General features: G+C 49.7%; 1 protein-coding gene across 1 annotated transcript in view; it reads left to right on the top strand.

The window, feature by feature from the left end:
* Nucleotides 1-1,909: 1,909 nt before the first annotated feature.
* The window catches only part of IGDCC3 (immunoglobulin superfamily DCC subclass member 3), a 95,966-nt gene continuing 76,355 nt past the window's right edge, over nucleotides 1,910-21,520 (top strand). Inside the window, exons 1-2 of the mRNA XM_036389971.1 lie at nucleotides 1,910-2,039; nucleotides 11,894-12,199. Coding sequence (XP_036245864.1) covers nucleotides 1,973-2,039; nucleotides 11,894-12,199 — 373 coding nt within the window. The 5' untranslated portion in view covers nucleotides 1,910-1,972. The remainder of the gene's footprint in view (nucleotides 2,040-11,893; nucleotides 12,200-21,520) is intronic.

Below are 21,520 nucleotides of genomic sequence, written 5' to 3'. Positions count from 1 at the left end.
GCTGTCCCCAGTGTTATTTGCAAGGTGTGGGGGTGAAGTTGGTGATACCCTAAACATGTACCTTCCTCCCCCAGCCCCTGGGTCCTGCCAGGGCACTTGGCAGCAAAAGCACACAAAATCTCTGGTTCACAGGGGAAGCAGCCCTGTCAAGCACATCGTGCTCAATTTCTCTTGGAATTATTAATTCCCACAAGCCATCCTCAGTAATAGCAGCCACAAGTCCATGATGGCTTCAAGTGTTACATAAATGCTGATGGGGCCCCATGGCAGGAGCCAGGGAGTCGGAGCAAGAGCACGGCTGGTGCCAAAAGGTCAGGGACAGCACAGAAATTCAGATGTTACCGAGAGGCTGGCGGAGCCAGAGCAAATTCTTCCCCAGCTGAAAGGAGCCTCGTACAGCTCAACCCTCTGCTAAACGAAGGAAGCTTTAATGTGGAGCAGATGTAGTGACGTCTTCTTTCCTCGTTAGCCGACTCCGACACGCTCAGGGTGCACCATCCAGGGGAGCCTCACACTGCTCCTCTTCACAAAGGGTTTTTCACCAGATTTCTAGGAATTGTCACAGGGTTTAGTAACCCAGTCCACAAAATCTGGTTTAAGTCTGAAGAAAAAAATTAGTTAGGATTGACTTTTATTTCATTTTAGTTCCTTTTTGCCAAGCAAACACCACAAAACACTGAGCTGTCCTTGCAGAGATGGCTTTTGCTGCTAAAAGTGATGATGTAAGTTATGTTTGTGGAGAACAAGGGCCAAGGGACAGGGCAGGATCAGTTGGAAGGCAGAAAATACTGTGTGGGCACAGGGGCTGAGAGCCATGTAAGAACACTTTATTCTTATTTCATACCAGGAGGGCAGACAAATTATGCTGTGGCAGGATTTAGGAGCAGACTCATCCCTTACTGGGTCCTTCCTCACTGGGGCGCCTTCCAGGGTGAGCAGGCTGGTCCAACACCTGCGTTACTGACTCGGGTAAGTCACTTAGCATTAAAATCAGAAGCACAGAGGTGGGACAAGCCAGGCTCTTCTGCGTTCCTGCGAGGTTGCCCCAGTGAGGGGAGACAGGTGAGGGGCAGGCCCCTGATGTGTCCGTGTATCCCTGGAGCTCCGTGAAGGGAGCCCTGGGAAGTGAAAGCAGCGAGGGGAGATGCGTGAGGGGGCTCCGGTGACAGGGAGCGGACACCCTTGAGGGGTCTGTGGTGAGGGAGACACACGAGGGAAGACCGGTGACGGGAGACTCCTGAAGCAGCTCTGGTGAAGGGAGAGCTGTGGGGCTGCCTCAGTGACGGGAGAGCCGTGAGGGGGCACCGGTGACAGGGCTTCGGTGTGAGGGAGCTCCGTGAGGTGGCACTGGTGAGAGCCGCCCTGTGAAGGGAGCCCCGTGAAGCGGCACCAGTGAGGGGAGAGCCGCGAGTGGGTTCTGAAGAGAGGGCTCCTGTGAAGGGAGAAACGCGAAGGGGCTCTGGTGAGCGAAACACATGAAGGAGATCTGTGAGGCTCGACCCGTGAGTGGGTTTTGAGACGTGCTCTGTGACGGGAGTGCCGTGAGGGGGCTCCGGTGAAGGCAGACCCACGAGGCTCCCTGCACACTCCCCGCGGGTCCCGAGCGCGGAGCGGCCCCTCACGGAGCCGCCCCCCCCTCTCAGCCCGGCCAGCGCTGCCGGCGCCCCGGCGAATGCGCAAGATGGCGCAAGGCGCTGCCCGCCCGCCCCCCGCCCGCCGGCGGCCCCGCTCCCTCAGCGCCGCCCCTCCGCCCGCCCGGCGCGGCGGCGTGTTCGCGCCGAGGGCAGCACCGCTGAGAGCCGCTTTTCCCCTTTTTTCCCTTTCCTTTTTTTTCCCCCCCTCTCCCGCCCGCCCCACAGCTGGGGGTGGTTCTCGCCTGGCCGCCCTCCCTCCTTCCCTCCCTCCCTCTCTGCCGGCGGGCTGCTCCCTCCCCGTGGGGCGCAGGGAGGCGAGCCCGCCCGCCCGGGATGCCATGGCTCCGCCGGGCTCCGCGCTGCCCGCCTGCCTGCTGGGGCTGCTGCTGCTTGTCTGCCGTGGAGGTAAGAGCCGGGCTGGGCTGGGGGAGCGGGCGGGGGCGCGGACATGGACCTGCCGCCGCCGCGCCCGGCACCGGCGCCGTTCCCCGCGGCCGCTCCGTCCTGTCCGTCCGTCCTTCCTTCCAGCACTTCGCGTCCCCTCATCACCCCCGAGGTGGCCAGGGCATTGCTCGTCTCCTTGTCCCTCGCCATCCCCGCCGCCGGTCCCGTTTCCCCTCGCTCGTCCGCGGTCACTCGCAGCCCCGCACTCTGCCCTTCCCCGTGGCTCGGGGCCGCCGCGGGGGCTGAAAGCAGCTCCGCGTGTGTCCGCCGGGGCGGCCTGGGGGTCCCCGCGGGTCAGCATCCCTCCGCGGGAACGGGGCGCGTTCCTCCGGGAGGCCGAGCAGGGGTCGTGGCTTGGAGCTGCGGAGTCCCGCACCAGCCCATCCAGCGCCTTCATCCCCAGCCCATCCCGAAGTGCTCCCCAGGAGCTGTGCTTCCAGTTGGAAACCCCTTGCGCGGGGGGCTCTAGGGAGGGACGGTGGTGTTTGTGGAGCCCGAGCCCCCACCGCTGGCGCTGGGGAGGGGTGTGGTGGCTGCCAGGGGCAGTGGCGTGGCTGGCCATCCACCCGTGCCCGGATCGTGGAGTCGCCGGGATCGTCACCGGGTGGGAGCGGGAGGCAGCGCCCGACGGACGCGTCGCGTTCATCAGCAAAGGCTGTGATAGCGACAGAGATGTTGGGAGACAAGTTGCAGGGATGAGGGCGAGCAACTTCAGACCTACAAGTATATTGTGCTCTCCTGTAACTCCAGCTCTGTCCGCATTGGTAGCACGGTCCACCTGGCCGGACTACAAAAAGAGCTTTCCCTGGACCTACTGTGCACATGTCCTGCGGATAAAAGGCAGTGTTTTTCTTCTGCTGGTGATGCATGGGTCTAATCTGACAAAGATGCTGTTCTGCAGCAAAATACCCGTGTGCATCCTGTTCTAGTCTCTCTTTAACAGCTTTCTAGATAAGGAAAAGTAGGAACTGAGCAACCTGGGCTAGTGTAAGGTGTCCCTGCTCATATCGGGGGGTTGGAACGGGATGGTCTTTAAAATCTCTTGCAATCCAAACCATTCTGTGCCTATTTTGTGAATTATTTTAAAAAAAAGCCCTGTAAGCAGCCCAGCATGGTCAGAGGGAGAAAAGTGTGTGTTAGATTTGTCAAAGATTACCTGCTAGGGTGTTTAGAAAGCAAAGCTGTGGGTTAGTGGTATCATAAATCTCGCCACGTGGTCCGTAGCAACCGCGCGAGGCGGAGAAGCCAGTGGAACTCGCAGTGGAAAATAGACATGATCTGTGAAGTGGATGTAATGAAGCAGGTCTTGTTATTATGTTAAGATTCCTGAGTAGTACAATGAGGATGGTTTAAAAAGTTTGTTTTGTTTTGTTTTTTGTTTTCGGTTTTTTTTTTTTTTCTGACGGAGGAAAGGGAAAGAAGTGAATGCTTGAAAGCAGAACTTTAGCAACTTGAATTTGCCGGCTAGGTTATCGCCTGCTGCTGTCCAAATTGCCCTGTGTGTTTGTTTATGCTGCGCCTCGGCGGGTCAGTGGCTCCTGACTTCGGGGTGTGTTTTGCTGGCCCTGCTGAGGAGTGTTTGGCTACACTTCCAAAGTTTTTTGGTTCTGACGGTCTTTCCCCCCCTCCGGTGGGTTTCTGTGCTCTCGGCGTGGTTAACGGCGAGATAACAAACGGTGTTTGTGCGCTCTGCTGAGCTCAATAAACCCTCCCGCGTCAGTGTCAGTCAGCGCCGGTGCAGCCTCGCCGGGGATGCTGTGTGGGAGCAGTGCCGCGCTGTGCGGGACACGATGCTCCACTCCCAGCCCTGTGGTTTTCAAACTCCCCAAAATGCTGGTCTGGGGATTGTGAACCAGGCACTGGGAGCTGCTGGTCAGCCTGCAGGAGTGGGCTCAGCAGCGAGACAGTATTTTCTTTTTTTTTTCTCTCTTTTTTTTTTTTTTTTAATTTCCTGGAGCTCTTTGTTCTGGGTGGTGGACAGCTTTTGTCTGTTATTGCTGAGCCCGGCATTCAAAGGCAGGCATAGGATACGAGAGGCTCCCCGGCTCTGCTCAGTAACAGCCTTGGAATTAAGCATCGTCATTTATGTTTAAGTAGGCTTAACTTCTAAATTATTGAAGCTATAAGCTTTCACTAATTTCTGCTCTGTATGGCTTTGTTGTCTTTTTTCAGACGAAAAAAAAAGGATTGCTTTCTACTAAATTGGTGTAATACCCTGTCTTTTTTCTTAATATACATAGAGAGTATCAGGTATCATTTCCCCAGTAACGCTCAGAGACTCGGTATGAAATTCAAGCCCACGTTTGGGCTTCGTCTCTCTCGGGAGTTCAACAGGAGAATCTCAGGACGTGGTTTTCCCGCGTGGAGGCAGCAGGCAGCCCATGAAGTGGGGCAGGTGTTGCACAGCCGTGTCAACGTGCACCACCTCTGGGACCTGTGCTCAGGGCAAAGCTGGCATGGGGATGTGAGTGTGCAGCCACCCGTTCTCGTGGCACTCAGGTGCCTGCTGGGGCCATCGTGGTGCCAAAAGTAAACTTTGGAAGTGCATAAAGCAAGGTGAGAGAGGGGGCAACAGGACAGGTTGCTCCCCTTCTAATCTGCCCCACCACCCCCTGAGAAGGGAGTTAGAAATATTAAGCTGGTGTAATTGTGCTTCTTCTTGTTACCTGTCAGGCTCTGGATCTGGCACAGAACAAGTTCCCATGCTCACTTAGGAGCTTGCAGAGGGTACCAGGGGAGAGGATCTGGGCAGAGAGTCCCAGATCCAGGATTAGAGCCTGGCTCCCCATCCTCTCCATCCTGTTCAATCCCAGTTTTGGCCCACGTGGTGTCAGCCTGGCATGGGCCAGCATGGTTAAGCTCAGCAGCAGCACTGCCTGGCAGAGAGCTGCAAAACTGCTCTCATTTTATTTGTGCAAACGAGAAAGTCTCCCTCCCTCTTTCTGCCTGCCTGACCTTTTTTATTTATGATTTCCTTATTTCTCAAGGGTCCTGTGTCACAGTGTGTGAAGTGCCAAGCAGTGACCCCATGCAATGCCAGCCCTTGCTTTACAGACCCTTATACTCTGCTCCAAAGCCATGTACTTAATTTTGCAGCCTGCAGCAGATCTGGGAGAGAAGATGCTTTTTTCTTGGTCCCTTTTCCCCACAATATTTCTTTGCACTCCTGGGCTTCTGGCCCATGATATTATCCTTTTATTCAACTAACAAAACAATGCAAGAATCTACCTCTGCAGATTAAGAATTCCCATTTAAATCAATTGTGTAACATTAGTCAGAAACAGGAATAGTCCATTCAAAATTATTTTGAAATCACAAACTTATTTGAACTTTAGTGGAGCTTTTAGTTTTACAGAGTTTAGAAACTAATAAATTATGTAGCAGGGCTCATGAAAATCTACCCGAGTCTGCTTATCCAAAAGAATATCCAACATTTTGGTTTTGCAAGAAAATAAAAATAATTGTTTACACATGTTCAGGAGCCATTGGCAAGCTTATAAAACTGATGGTTAAGAAGGCGAACATGTCAATAATTGCACTTTAAGAGACGAGAGAGGCAAATAGGCAAGTGCAGGAGGAAAGCACAGAGCACACTGATCTGGCCTTGCTGTTATATCAGATGTCACCATTGTGTCGCACCCTCCACTCGAGAGCAGCCCAGTCACTTAACAACCCAGACCTGCTCCGTGTTGGTAATTTAAAACCAGAGTTTCAGAGCGGAGTCAAGGATTTGCCGCCTGTTTTTTTTGTTGTTCTTGCACATGAGATTGTGTTGATGAAGCTGATGGCGAGTCAGGAGATGTGGGTCGTGGTGAATGGTTCTGCTGAGCTGTGAAGATGCTTTTGCAGAAGGGTCGTTGCTGCTGAAACCTGAGAGGAGTGAAAAGAGAGAGAAGAGCTCGTGTTTCAAGGTGCTGGTTTTGGAGCGAGCAGGGATCCATGCAGTGCTCGGCTCCTTGAGAAGAACAAGATGCTTTCCTCCATCCTGAATTTCAGGGTGGGAGGTGATAAGGCAGAGGGGATGGCAGGAAGGAGAGAGTGCTGAGTTTGCTTTTTGTAATTGTATTGATACTAATTGTATCCCCTGGATACAATTAAGAGTTTCAAAGTTTGTCATGGGCACACTACCTTTCCTGCAGAAAGACCTTTCCTTCCCTTTCCTTGTGTGCCGTCCCTGCCTGCCAGAACTCAAGCTGAAATTCAAGGGCTTGGTGACAGGGCTGTGTTGGCTGGTGGGGTTTGGCACTGTGATGCCAAGGCGCCTGTGGCTCTTTTGGCAGCCTTGTGCCACCATGCCAGTCACCATCTCTGATCCACGGACACTATCACTCACTGAGTGGCCAGTCCATTTCCTGCTGGGTCTGTGCAAGGGCCTGGCTGTGGGGACAGTCCCCTCCCTGATGCTTTCCTGCAGGGTCAGGGAATGAACTGGCTGTTCCTCTGTCCTGCATTAGAGCAGCCTTGGGAGCTGAAGCCTGCAGGACCCTGGCTCTGGCACAGCATTTCCCATCTCGGCTGTGCCTTTGCTCTCTATTTGTGCACGGTTGTTCCCTGCTCTATGTTTGTGTCGCTGATGCCCTCTGTGGTGAGGCTGTGATCTGGTCAGGGCTGTGAAATACATGGGGAATGCAAATAACAGAGCATCCTACCCATGGCTTGCTGCCATGCTCTCAGGATGCCTGGCTGTGGATGGAGCTACTGTGGGTAATTAGCTCGGGAAAGGTCTTTGCCCTTTCCAGCTATACCAACAGGTTTTATGCTGCCTTCTTTAGATATGGGGGAGCCCACAAGGACTTGGGGCTTGTCCTAGAAAGGCTCTTTGTGCTGTGAATGTTTCCAGCTTCCACAGTGTTCAACATGCGATCTCCTGGGAATTGCTCAGTCTGGTCTCAAACATCTGAAAATTATTTGGAGCAGCTTCTTTGGCTCTTCATGCTCCTTGCCTTCCTCAGCTAAAATCGGTGTCCCCAGTGAGGGCAGCAATGCTGGGTGTTTTTGGGCTCTCTGTCAGGTGGCTGAGAGGTTGTGTTATCCCTCTCTGTTAGGAGGTCAGAGACCTCCTGCAATCGTTTAACGAGTGGATGTGGTTTATGCTCCCTGATGGAAAAATCGCTTTATATAACCTCCCGTCCAAAAGGAAAGGGAATAAAAAATTCTGAGCTAGTAAACTTTACTGCCAGCAAGATGTGGGGCCTGTTACAGCCTATTCTCCTCTTCTTTAAATGTAAATTTTCTGGATGCCCTAAAGAGCCAATTTGCACTTTACTGCAATGCAGTGCTTTTCTCCTTAGGGTCTGGGTCAGGCTCAAGGAGATTTAAGAGGGCACCAGCTGGATTTTTAGGCTGTCAATTTCATCAGCCTGAAGCTTGTTATAATCTTGTTGGAGAACGTCTTTCAGGTCCATATATCTCTTCCTTCCATATCCTTCCATTTGCAGAAGGATTTGAATGAAAAGCAACCCACCACTGGAAAAGCAGGAGCTATTTTTCATGTTCATGGCCCAACCTGCATCCAGGTTTTTGGTCCTGATACTCATCTATGAAATCTCACTAAAATCCTCTGGTCCTGCACATCTTCTTTTGACTTTATTGGAGCAGGACTGGAGTGGTTATCCTTGGTGGTGGTTATGCTGCTGATTAAGGCTGTGTTATGCTGGGAATAAACACAATAAATCAGAAGGGGGCAAATTTGTGCTGATGTGAGGCAATTTGCAGGTGGATGTCATGCTGTTGGTGAGATGACGAAGGAGCTGGTGCTACCTTGGTCTCCCCAGCAGTGTTCTCAGTGATGCTGCACGAGGAAGAGTGGGGTGGACCCAACTACTCCCACAATATCTCTCCCTTTGCCACGAGCAGAGCAGGCTGTTGGCAGCTTATTTGATCCCTCTGTGATTAATGTTCCCTGTCTAGAACAGGAGTAATAATACAGGCTTCATCTGTCAGGACCACGTGCTCCCAGGGCAGGGATGGCCCTGCTGGCTGCGGGTCTGGATGGGCTCCAGGAGGATGAGCCAGGATGTGACTGAGGTCCTTGGCCATGGATGGCACTGCTAATTAGAGCGGTGACATTAGTCACTGAAGCACAGGAGGGGAAGCCAAAATCATGTTTCCCAAATGGAAAAGGACAATACAGGGGTATAAGCAAGTTCTTTTGAAGCCCTGAATGTGCATCACAGTGTCAAGTAAAAAATAATTAAACTTAATTTTTTTTTAAAATGTACTTCAAAGTGTCTTTTAAGCTTCCCATTAATTCGAAGTTCTTTCTCTCAGCGCTAAATAAATCTCTTGGTTCAAAAGCACAAGTGCTAATTGGTTTCTCTGAGTATGCCTGGCTTGCTTGATCAATAGGGGAAGTAGTTTTTGTTAAATATTTGCACATATAGTCACATATTATATTGCTCAGGGAGATGGTAAATGTTTCTCAAAAGGAGACTTGTAGAATGAGGATTCCAGTAATTTTCTTGTGGCCTTTATGTCAGAGCTAATCACGCTTCCTCCCTCCATCCCCTTGCAGAAAGCAAAGCAGTTTTCCCTCCTGCGCTGCCGGCGCCGAGACAAGCGGGCTGTTCAGCTGCCTGCCTGACGCCCCGGCTCCAACTGCACACTCGAGCTGCCACGAGCAGAGCTGTACAGTTCCTGCCTCGAGCGGGGAGTGCCTGTGAGCCATGCTGCCTTGCAGTCTGTTTTGGGAGGTACCTGCGATGTTGTGTGGGATTAGAGGGGTTTGGATACACAGCCAGCTGTTGGAGAGGGATGGGACTTTCAGACTCCCTGAGTGAATGTGCACAACAGCCTCAGCAATTTCTTTGCTGTCTCTCAATTAATTGCACTTTTACTATTTCCATGTGCCTTTGGAGTGTTGTTTACTTCCAACTTTGCAGCATCATTTCTGTGCCTCACTGGTAACTGCAATCAGTTCTTTATGCTGATGGAATTGGGTGGGTTCCTCTCTCCCACCATTATCCTACTCCTTATCCTGTCTGTGCTCTCCCTCTGGCTCCTCTGAGCTGATCTCTAGAGCAAACACCAGGAATCTTGTCCCACTGTGGAGGTTCCTCTATGAGCATCTCTCCCTTTGTCTCTCATCCTGAACATCCTGGGGAAAAAAGGGCTCTGTGTTCAGAGTCTGCCTTTGAGATAGGGAAAAAACAGAGCTTGGCTTCTCCCAGCTCTCCAGGTGGGGTGATCTAGCTTCTCCCCATGCATCTGGTTAGTTGGTCACCTGGCCCTGAAACTTCAGGAAGGAGGCAGCAAGATTTCTTCAAGGTCTGATAAGCATCCCATGAGAAAAACCTGTTGAGTTGGAATTTGGGTGCTTCTGGACACTTCAAGGTGTCAGCAGGTAACAAACCAGTTGCGCAGTGTCACACCTCAAGGCACAGTCCTGCTCTTGAGTGCAGCCCAAGGAGACCCCAGGACCAGTGCCAGTCCCCACTCCAGCAAGTGTCTGAGGAGCCCAGTCCTAATCACGAGCATCATCACTCCTGCAGCTCGAGCAGCCTGGAGTGAGGACGCAGACCGAATGTTTATGGAGGCAAACATGATTATCTCCAATCACAGGCCTTAATGATGGTTGTTATAATGACAGCAATTGTGGGAAGGGCATGTAATTATGTTGATTCTTCCTTTTATTGTACATATAATAATAAGCTGTTTTATCTAAGAGTACAGGGGTGCTGGGGGAAGATGGGGCATTTATTTAATTATGGATTTTTTTCTGATTGTGCATTAGGCTAAGTCCTCAAATCTTCAGTTTTCTGGAGTCACAAGTCCCTTTTGGCTCAGCATCAGGATGCAAGGTTCCTTATCTTACCTAACTCACCAGAGCACCTACACAGGGAATGGGGCCCCAGCATGGTGTTGAGACTCTGGCCACTTTGCAGAAAAATGCAGAGCATTCATCTAATTCCTTAATTTTCACCAAAAAAAAGTAATTGATGGGTTTGTGCTGGCTGTAGTCTGACTTGCTGAGAGGACCCCAGGGCTATCTCATAAAAAAGGAGTCACAGTGAGCGATAGATCACCGAGATGGCTGGAGCTAGCCTGACATTTTAAGACTTAATGGGTTAATAAAGTGTGTGTTTTAGGTGCCTGTCACTAAGTGGGGTTTGTCCATTCCTTGCACACACTCATACCTCGTTGGCAGTACCTTTGGCCTGGCCCTGCAGTACCACTGCTGTCTTTGTCTGCTCCGTCCATCTGCCTCGGCTCAGGTTGCACTCAATGTTTATCCCCCATAATCCAATTTAAGTTGCCGTAGAAAGCAGTGGGGATTTACAGAAAGAAAGAAAAAAAAATCTCACTGGGTTTGCAGAGCAGAAAAGACAGACTTTTTTTTCTTCTCTTTCTTTAGTGTAACTGCCTCTTCTCATCTCTGTTATTCTTACTATGCATTAACAGTCTGCCCTCCACCCTGCTTTTGAGCCTCGTGTGGGGGGATCCTGTCCTTGGTGGGGTCTGTATGAGGGACAGGTATTACAAAGCCTGTGCTGTGGCTGGTGTTTGGCAAGAGATATTGCCAATTCTGTGAGTATCTGTGGAGTTGGTTCCCCTGAGCCTGTGAAAGAGGAAAGAAGCTGTATCACAGGTTGGGAAACCCCCACCTTGAAGGGCCAATGCAGAAGTGAACTGTTGGAAAGGCTCTCTCCATATTTGGGTGAAACTGTAGTTTTCTTACTCTGCTGGAATTTCTTCACCATTGCTCCTCTTTAAAAAAACCCAGTTCACCTCCATCCCTGCATTTACAGCCTTCAAATATCTATATAACTCTTGTTCCTTGGCCTCTTTTTGTCTTTCATGTCTGCATATATTTTGGCCAATCTTTAAGCAATAGTTCTATTTCTGTCATCTTCTGTAGTGTCTGATCATGACTACAGGGGAAATTGTACCCTCAAAAGGTGTGCTGTGACCAAGTGAAGCATAACGTGCCAAAGACACAGTGTTTAAATGTTCTTATGGCAAAAGAAGTAAATTAGGACGTATCTGTGTCAAGGGAAGTGAGGGTTTGCCTATTGTTGGTACAAATTCTGCAATAACTTATCTCTCGTGGACATCGTTTAGCGTAATTGCTTTGCAAGAAACCTTTTGTGTGGCTGAGCCGGAACATTGTGCATTTGTATTTTGGTGCTTAACTTGCTCTTCATTAAGGGCTGAATAGCACCATGCTTTGCCTGTTACAGCGTGAGAGAGACCAAGGCGACAGAAGGGCACGGTGTTGCGTGCGAGAGGCAAACAGCCTCCTGCTCTGCCAAGCGGGAGAAGTGTCGGGAAGATGCCGGTGGCAATATGGTCTGGATCGGGAGCTGCTGATCCCCCCTTCACCCCCGCCGGCTGTGCTGCAAACGGGTCTGGGGCACGGCACAGCCCCTCTGCCTGGTGATGTGGGGAGAGGAATGGCTTTCCAGCACTGTGTGCACTTCTGCTCCCGGGTAGGGAATGGATGATGCCCCATGTTTGTGCAAGTTTTAATTGTCTAATGCTGCACACTTGCAATGGGAGGTGAAAGGCAATCTTCAGGGCAGTATGGAGTGGAGCGAGGGTTTGGCAAGCTGCTGGAGGGGTGTGTCTGCCTGTCCCATTCACTGGAGCCTCCAAAGGCAGCCTTGAAGGACTTTGCCTGTGGTTGTGCTGTAAGAAATTGTACCCTGAGGTTGAGAGAGTAAAAGTCTTGGGAGGCAAACCCTGCCTCCTGTGGGTTTTGTGTTTCTCGGAAACACTTGCAAATGTTTCCATCGTCCTGTTTCCTGCCATAGCAGTTGACTCTTGCTGCTGCTCCTGGACATGCTGCTGACTCTGCCCTACTCTCTTCATTTTAGATTTTGGCCGTTCCTCTGAGCTGGCGTTCGTTGTGGAGCCCAGTGATGACATAGCTGTGCAGGAGCAACCCTTGATCCTCTACTGCCAGGTGGAGGGCATCCAGCCCATCACCATCACGTGGCGGAAGAATGGCGTGATGATCGTGGACAGTGAGAATGCCTTTATGTTGGCCAACGGGTCTCTCTACATGTCCCGCTTCCAGAGGGTGCGGGGAGATGGCTCCTCGGATGAAGGCGAGTACGACTGCATGGCACAGAACCACTACGGGCTGCTGGTGAGCCGGAAGGCAAAGATTCAGGCAGCAAGTAAGTACAGACACCGTCCCACCCCCGCCTCACAGGGCAATCCCACAAGGAGCACTGGCTCTGTTGGGAAGCAGGAGGGCAGCATGGTGGGTGCTGGGTTTTCATGGAGCGGAGATTAAAGAGAGGGAAGAGAGAAAAACCCTGGAGCTGGTGTCAAAATCTGGCTGGCATCTAATCTGTGTAGCTGTCCAAATGTGAAAGAAGAGCTCATGAGCTTTCTTGGGTAGAAAACTAAAAGCCACCTTCCAGCAGCAAATTCTCTGTGTTGGAGGTGTAAGTTACACAAACCATAGACTACTTCACCACATGATTTTAGTGTATCTCCTGCAGTGAGTTTGGAAGCCCCTTTGCTGTGTAGCACAGCTGGGCTCTGCTTGCCAGGCAGCACTTCCCAAACCACAGGCAAAGACCTCCTGAAGGTCATGGTATCTTTCATTTTGTTATTTAATGCTGGCAGTCTAGAGGCAGCAAGGTCTTATTTACTACCTGGCGTGGCATTGCCTTTGGGAACAAGGCTAACAACACCAGACAGATTGTCTGATGGGGGAGCCTGGAGGAGGAGAGAGATGAAAATGCCAGTGAGGGAATGAAATTTAAAGGTGGGGGAGGAAGAACTCCAGGGCAGGCTGTGACTCCAGCTCTGCACATTACCTGATGTTAGCCCATTGCTTTGCCCTGGCCAGAGCAGTTGGGTCCTGTTGGATCTCCTGGTTCTCCCTTGTCAGCTCTGGTTGCTGCTGGGTGTCAGTTCTGGGTGTTTGTCCCAGGACTGACACCCAGCAGAGCTGGGGGGTCTGTAGTGGTTTCTATCCCTGTTGTGTTGGTGACTTTCTTTGCCCACAGACTGTCTGGGGGCTCTGGGAGTGCAGCCACTGATCCCTTTTTGCATTCAACCAGAAGTTGCTGCTGGATGTAATTTCTATGTGAGTGTGAGGATGGGTGTGTGGTACAGCTACGAGACCTGGCATACACTGGTTTGTTACGTTTTGCTGAAGGGTTCTCCAGCTTGTTTGGTTACTGCTCTTCCTTCTGTGCAAGCAACTTACTAATGCTTCTGCTGCAAATGCACATATCACCCTGATTTTTTGGTGCAAAGCAGGAAAAGTCTAAGGCAAAGTCTGGGGCTGAGGTCTTGTCTGCATTTCCCAAACTGGGGGCCTTTTGGAATGCTGCCGCCCGCTCCCTGCAGTGCCAGGGCCGGCTGGCAGCCCACCAAGGGAACACTCCAGCCCTTGTGTATAACAATTCCCGAGTACATGAAGTGGCCATCTGCAAACCTAGCTTTTCAGGAGTGTAAGAAGTGACATTGTCCAGGAGCCAAGGGCTTTGGGGCCTTGCCAGATTAGCAGCTGGATCTCAAACTTGTCAGTCTTGTGGTGCTAAACCTTGGAGCACTTTTGGTGAATGGGTCTGGCATTTATGAGCTAGAAGCCGACTCATGCACAAGCACAATGCCAAACTTCTTGGACCTGTAAACTGGAGACTTGAGAGCCAGAGGAATTACCTTTGAGATTGTGGATTGTCAATAAACACTGTTATCTTGGCTCCTGCATCAATATGTATGTGATGTGCTGTGTCCCTGAATAGCGTTTCCTTTTGTAGCTGTAGTTTCACATGAATCAAAATAAAAAACGGATTGTGTTGAAAATGCTCTGGACTCTATTCTAGCTTCAGGCTTGGTTTGTTACCAGCCCTGAGAAGAGGTCTGGGTGAAGCCAGCACAAACAGGGTCCCCCCCCGGCCTTGATGCCACAGGTGCATGCAGATAATGGGAGTAGAACAGGATGTTGTGGGTAAATGTAACCTGCTGCTCAGGGCAAGCTCCCCTGCTGTGCCTGAGCCGCAGGAACACACACTTGCACTTAGGACTCTGCTTAATCGTAGATGAAATTGCCTGAGAATGAATCACAGTTGTACCCTGAGCCCCTAAGTCTCAGGGTGGTTATACACAAGAGACAGTGATTTTTCTTGCTCCAAGTCCCAATCAGCAAGTCAAAAGAGAAGGGGAATTATCCCCATTTTAGGGACCTTTGCATCGAAGGAATGGGTGCTGGCTGCCTGGAAGGGAAAAAAGCCCAAGCGCTGAGCAGACCTTTGCAGAGCAGAGTAAATACTGCCGGTGGGTAAAACCTCATCCCAGTGCTGATCTCCTCTTCCCTCTGAGCCTGACATCTGAACACAAAAGCAAAGGAGAAATAAAAACCTTTCACAAACAAAAATCTTGAAAGTTGATCAAGGCCATGCTACAGAGGAATAAAAGAGATCTGACAGAGCGGAGCCCCTCGAGAGCTCTGTTGCACTTTTCGCTGTCTTCAAAGGCAGGCTGTTAGTCTCGTATCACCGTTACAGACCCTGGCTTTGTATTAGTGCTTGGAATATAATCTTCTTGGCTTGGAGGAATGTACATATTTGCATTCAGGAAATGTGGGCTCGATATCATATTTTTATGTTTCAAATTTACTTCAACACTTGGCATTGAGTAAAATTTAACTGGAAGAATATGCTGCTCTCAGCCACTGCGTGTGCAGCCCTGATGAGCTCAAGGTGCTAGCATTTTCCTCACCAAGAGGGCACATCTTAAACCCTTCCTCCTAAAAATTAACTCATTGAATTGATTTCATTCTATTCTGGGGTATTTCTGTATGTCGCCATTGTTAATCAAAGATACTCAGTGGAAGGAAGCAGACCTTGGGTGGTTTGTGGACTGGCTGGTCAGGTGCTAAAAACATTGATAATATTTTTGTAGTGTAACTTTTTTTTGAACAAGCACAAGTGTGCAAGAAGCCTATGTGTGACTGAGCTGAGCAGGGAGGCCCTCAGCATTTCTACCCTCTGCCTAACACCCCGGCTGGAATTCTTTCAGTTGCTGTTTCTGTGTCTGTTCAAACCCTGGTGTGTTAGTTTAAAAGGTTGTGGAATGCAACATGTTTTTATAATCTGATCAGGTTATTGAATACAGATCTTTTCTGTCTCTCAATGACAGTTCCGTAGTTTCGCATGACTCTGAGCTGTCTTAATTAAAATCAGTTTCATATCAGAGTGTTCTCTGGAGGCACCGCTTGGCTGTGTTTCACAGGTCTCTGAGGAGCTGGATTTCCCCTGTGCATGCCAGAAGCTGAGCATGCTTTGGCTCTCTGTGGATGAAGATACCCTCTGAGCAATTTTAACATCCAGAGTCCACTCCTCAGGAAGGTGGGCTCCCTGGAACACAGCCACCTTTCTTCTCATCACCACCCTTTGCTTAACTTGGCCTCACTTGCTCTGATTGTGTCATCTCGTGGCATTTCCAGCTCTTTTTGCCAATGCTGTAATTTGATGGACCTGGCTCCACATCATCATCAATCACAGCCCAGCCAGTGGAGTAAGACCTATTGATTATATCACTCAATAACAAGCAGTTATCACTAACTGGAAATCACCATTAAACTGGGTATCAGATCAGGCTCTGCACGTATCCAGCCTGAGAGTAGAAATTTTCCCTGTTTGATCTGATGCTTTAAAAAAACCCCAAAAAATAAAACAACAAACAAACAAAAAAAACCACCAAAAACAAAAACCCACACCAAAAAAAAGGAACAAAAGGAATTAAGTCAGTGGTGCAATTTACAGCCAAAGTGATTTCCTGAAGTTTGGTAAATTGGACCTGCCCTGTATTTGAAATACTGCAGGACCTGATAATAACTCTGGACACATCTGAGCTTGTAAAGGCATTTTCTTCCCTATGTCTTGCTGCAGGGTGACTGGTTTGTAGTTAAGCATAGCAGCACACATCCCTGTGCCCTTGTCTTCTCCCTGACCCCCTTTCCTTCTGCATCCTGTCCCAAATTCTGCTCCTGCATCCCACTGTGTGTGGCTGTCCGTGGCACTTACCCTGCCGGCAGGAGGGCAGGATTGATAGCTCGGGCAAGGCAGATGCTGTGACTCCTCTCTGCATTGATCCCTGCAGACAGCAGCAGCAGCCGCTCCCCTCGCCCAGCCTGGGGACAAGCATGCTGTCCCCACAAACACACTGGCCACTGTGGCCTCGAGGCCAAAGGTCATCAGCAAGGTACAGAAGTGGGGAGGGCTGGTGCATATGCAAACTTGCAGGTTGGTTTCCCTGCCAAGCTGTGTGGCTAGGGGAGGAGGTTGGGAATCCAACAGGGATTTTAAAGCAGCAAAGATCTTCCCATCGTTTCAGCTCCTCTGCACAGAATATATTCAGGGTTTAACCTGCAGCCCCCTTTCCAGGCTCTGGGGTGGTGGGAAGAGCTGCTGAGCCCAAATAATGGCAGCATTTATAAGAGTGTAGAGACAAGAAGGAAGTCTAAAAGGATTAGGGAGAGACAAAGGGGGCTGATTATTTTATGGGTCACAATACAAGGCATTAGAGTGAGATCACAAAGGGATGTAATTACAAAAGAAGGCCATACTGGGGGGGATCAATCCAGGATTAGAGTGGGAAATGTTTTTACACAGTTTTGTTCCACTCATTATGAAGTTAGCATTTTAAATTAAGGTTTAAATAAGGTGGCACCAAAGTTGTCACCAAGGTATTTCCTGGGCAATGCCACTGTTCGGATGCAGATTGCAAGTCTCAGCTCAAAACATCAAGGCAGACCTTAACACGTGGGTTTGCTGTTGGTTTCCCTTGTGCCTGTACACTATCTGTGTTGTCAGCAGAGCCCTACCTATGGCTTGTGCTTAGGACTAGTTAACCTGTTTTTGCTGTTGGAGGTGGAATGCTTTTGTGACTCCTTGTTTTACTGGTGCAAAATGTGCTGGAGGTAAAGGTCTGCCCTGGTGTCAGTTACAGCTCTGGAGACGTCTTCCTTTTACTCCCAGGAACTTTTTTGCTAATGGTCATTTGAATTTTATTGCAGTTTAACTCTTGGTGTTACGTGCCAAGTTTCCTCCATCCATAAACTAGATTTTTCCCCCCCTGTTGTGGCTTTGCTCATATTTATTGCCCTTTCTTCTCCAATGCTTAGCAGAAGGGCTCAGCCCTAATGCCAGTGATGTTTCTATATTGTCTGTGCTTTGAGTGCTTATGGCAAGCCCAGAGCAAATCCTGGGCTTGCAGCAGTGGGTCTCAGAGGGGAAAAATACCCATGAGGAATTACTAAAGGAAAAAAATGAGAGCAAAAGAAATTAAGTAAAGCAGAAACACTGTGAGAGGTTTCCAGGAGATGGATATGATGGGTGAGTGGGTTATTTCCCTCCATCAGCTCTTTTGGCTGCCCCTAGGACATGCTGGTTCACGTGATGCTGCCTCTCACATCTGTACTGTTGCAGTACAGTTGGCCCTGTGTGTGCTGCAAAACAAATGTACAAATATAGGAGTCACCAGGGGAAAATTGGAGATTTGACTGAGAATTTTAGTAGATTTGCAGGATTAAAAGAGTTTGTCACTTACCACCCACTGCATTTCAGCGTCTGCATGTAACAGCCAGGATTCATCCTGAGACTTGAGCATATTATAAGACCATATTTCTTTTGGCTGCTCATTTCTTAGCAGTGTGATAGTTATTTAAATATCATCTTGCACTTCTTTCCAAGGCTTCTAACGTGGATGCGCCAACCTTAGCTCCGGCAGCGTTATCTCTCATATAGGGGGTTTGCACTGCAGGCAGTAATGTCACTTAGTCATTTATAGAAAGCTCAGGGGAAATATATCAGAAGAATTTCATTAATGGCAGCACTGTTGAGTTATTTGTCTCAATTAACTCTTGGAGCACAGCTGAGGAAGTTCTGACATCTCTGCAGCCTGCACCTGCAGTATGAGGCAGCTCTCTGCTTCTTTTTTAAGGTGGGTTGAAGCTCTGTGATACCTGCATGGGCAGTCCTGTGGGGACAGCACAGTGCCCAGTCCTGTGTGCTTGTAACATGCTCATTCCTCTGCCTGCTGCTCTGCTCCAGCCACTCAAAGTATTGGGCCACTCTCCTGTATTATTTTAGTCAGGAGGGCAGGTCTCTGCTTAGGTGGCTTGCATTCTCATTTTGCCCTACAAGGGTCCCAGCTGGCTATGGTGTGGCCAGTGACATCCATGTACCTACTGTGCCTCAGTTTCCCTTATCTGAAGCCACGATGTGTTTACAATCAGTGCCATGATTTGCACACTCCTGTGAACACCTGGGGGGCCAAACTGCTGTTTTGTGTTTATCAGGGACCCAGGTTAGCTGGCCATGGTGTTTCACCTGCACTGTTGTTTCTCTCCGAGGGGTGCACAGTGCTGGGGCCAGACTGGGGCCCAGGTGAGAGAGGAGCTGCTTTTCTGCCACTGTTCATTGGCAAGACTGTGAGTAGGAATCAATTTTGGGGGGCATTTCACCAGAGCAATCCATGCTCTTGATCTAGTGAGTAACCTTTGAATGTTTGGGGTCTTTGGGTGCAGTGTGATATGAGTGAGGTCAGACTTCACAAATCCCTTCTTATGGGTGAGTCTCTGCACAGGTGCCAAAGCTGCTTTCCCAGAGCTGGCAGGATGGGACCTGGGAGGGACATCAACCAGAGCTTCCTGACATCAGGGGATGCTGGATCTGGCTATGCACCTCCTCTTCCGCTCTGGTTTTGGCTTTACCCACCATGGCAGCCCTGTTGCTGGGAAGGGAGTCTGCTCCCACTCCTCCTAGGCACAGCATATGGTTTTCAGAGAGGTTCTTGCTTTAAACCCAATTTTACAGTTGGGTTGACTGAGGCAAAAGGAGGTCAAACGATTCGCCTGAGGTCACCCAATAAGTGGCTGGGATTAAATCTCAGCCCACGACGCTGCCCGTTCCCAGCGCTGGCTGTGCTGGCCGGACCAGATGGCCTCTGAATGCGGCGTCAAGATCCTCAGCTTTTTCCCCACCTCATTGTTCTCCATTGTGGGCTTCTGAATGCAGGACCTTGAAAGTGAGAGTCATTTGGATTTGCTGAGTCCAAGTTATTCTGTTTAATGACATGGATTTGCAGGAGAGGGTTTAAACACACTGTTTGCTACTGAGGTTGGAATTTTGAAGAGATTTACCTCTTTGCTTTGGTTTTCTGATGTTAAAACTCTCTCTGCCAGATCAGCTAAAATTGGTCCCTTACCCTTTCAGCTGCCCTGCTGCTGGTTCACTGACTGCAGGGCTGGCATATCTTTGTACCTGTGCAGGTTTCTCCATAGGTCTCTTGTGTCCTGATTCCTGGTGTAATTCCTCAGCACCACAGCTCTCTGGTCTGTCTGTGCAGTTTGTTTCTTCCCCCTTAGCTTGGTTCTGGGATCACAAAAGGGGGTCTGTGCAAGGTGCTGCTGGATGGACAGTGTCACATATTTACCTCTGTGAGTCTGCAGACTCTCGTGTTAGCTCTGGAAAAGCAGATCCAGATCCCTCCCTCCCAATCTGGTGTCTGTCCCGTACGTCACTCCTGATAGAGGCCACAGACGAGCTTAAAGCAGAGCATTTTAAAGATGAGCTCCATTCCTGCTCTCCAAGCTAAGGAGCAGCCTGGAAAAGGGCATCTCCGTAACCTCTCTTGGATAGCAGGTGTACAAATGCCTGGGACTGGGATATACAGAACAGAGACCATCTGCCCATGAGGCAGCAGTGCCTGGGTGTGGGGCAGACTGCAGCTCTTGGGGCAGGGAGGTTCTGCTGCACCCACACATCCTCTGCATTCCCTTCCGAGGGAGGGCCCGCACTCCTGCGCCACTCACATGCCTAAGTAAGCTGGCACCTCTTGAGCATGCCTTGATTAATGGTGTTTTTTTGTCAGTCCTAAGAGGCCCCATTATGTCCCTTTGATGCTGCATTTTGCACTTACCACTGTCACTGAGCTCAATGACTAATTTTCACAGGTCAAGGGAGAGGGACAATGGATCAGGCCACATTTGGAAGAAACAAATGAAATTTTACTGCAACTGAGAGCACTAATTAAGAGTGAGGATCAATTTGGGTGTACAAAAGAGATAGTTTTAGGCTGCTGATGTGTAAATGAGTGGCGGTGTTGCAGTAGCAGAGAAGTTCAGTGTGTGCATACTTCAGCTGTAGCATTGTACTCTGCTGCATTTGATTGATTCTTCTGTGCTTATTCATCAAGGAAAAACCAAGTGTTCTCCTGCCTGCTGTGCCTGGGAAGGGCAGGGACAGCAAACCTGCCAGATCAAGTCATGACTGATCCCTGTGAGATGTTTTTGACCAGGAGCAGGAGCTTGTGTTTCTTCAATCGCCTTGCTCATTTTGGAGCATGGCACTGCAGGTTGCCTGGTGGCTTTTGAGTGCAGTGCATGGCATTCCCTGCCCAGCTCTGTGAGCAGGATGATGCCCATTTTCATCCCAAACCATAGCTCACTCTACCAAGGGGGGCACTGTTTGCTGAGACTCAGAGGAGTGCTAATTTGGAGGTATCAGAAAGGGAAGGGACACAGTGAACTTTCATTCATCAAGGAGAATGTCATGGATTCAAAAAGGAGAGCAAGGAAAACCAAGACTGCACAAGCTGGATTCATGGCTTCACTAAGCATTGCAAAAGTGTGATTCCAGTTTTCCTAAGCCTTCACATACAACAAAAAGTCAGGGCTAATGTATATTTGGGATGGGCTGGTTGCAAATGTCCAGATGCCCAGGCTGTGCCAGTTAAAATTAGTTTGCAGATGGCTTTGGTAAAATTGTGTGTATTTTTGATTGGATGTTCCTTGGGTAGAAAGGTAGGAACATCAGCTGGAGCATTCTTTTGCCAAGAAGTTCTCCAGGGCCTTTGGGGTTCCCATGAAGCAAAGCTAAATGAATTTGAATCCAAACAGATTTATGGTGCTGATTAAATCTCCAAAATGATCAGGTGGAAGGAAGCAGCAGTCTGTCTCATTTTCCCTTGTTATTTGGTGGTGTTTGCCCACAAACATATTTTTCCCTGCAGCTCAGGATCTTCCCCAGAGGGCAGTGGGGCATTCAGCCTCAGTCCAGGGGTTTGCTCTTGTCCTGGGCTCTTGTGGTGACATTGCCTGAATGGCCAAGCAGTGCAGCCACATCCCTTTGGGCCCCAGCATGGCAGCTCTGTCTGAGGTGAGGGTGCTTGCCAAGGCACTTCATTTCCTCAGAGCAGCATCCGTGTCCAGCTCACCATAGTTTCCCACGGCAACGTGTAAAGGGGTGGGAGGGAAAGTCCTGACTGCATCTTTCATTAGTGATCCTAATGCTCAGGAGAAGAGACAGGGCCTCAAGGGGGTCAGCTTGAACTGTCTCTCAAAAAAAAAAGGGAGGGGAAAGAGAAGAAAAAGTCTTCACATGCTGGACTGGCCGTTGGAAAGATGACAGCAGAAATAATCTTTTTTTAAAGCTTTTTTGCATGACCAAAGAGAAAACAGCTTTCTTGTCCCT

This window comes from Molothrus ater, chromosome 13 (genome assembly GCF_012460135.2).
Source record: "Molothrus ater isolate BHLD 08-10-18 breed brown headed cowbird chromosome 13, BPBGC_Mater_1.1, whole genome shotgun sequence".
NCBI lineage: Eukaryota > Metazoa > Chordata > Aves > Passeriformes > Icteridae > Molothrus > Molothrus ater.
This window is presented reverse-complemented; position numbering and strand designations above follow the sequence as displayed.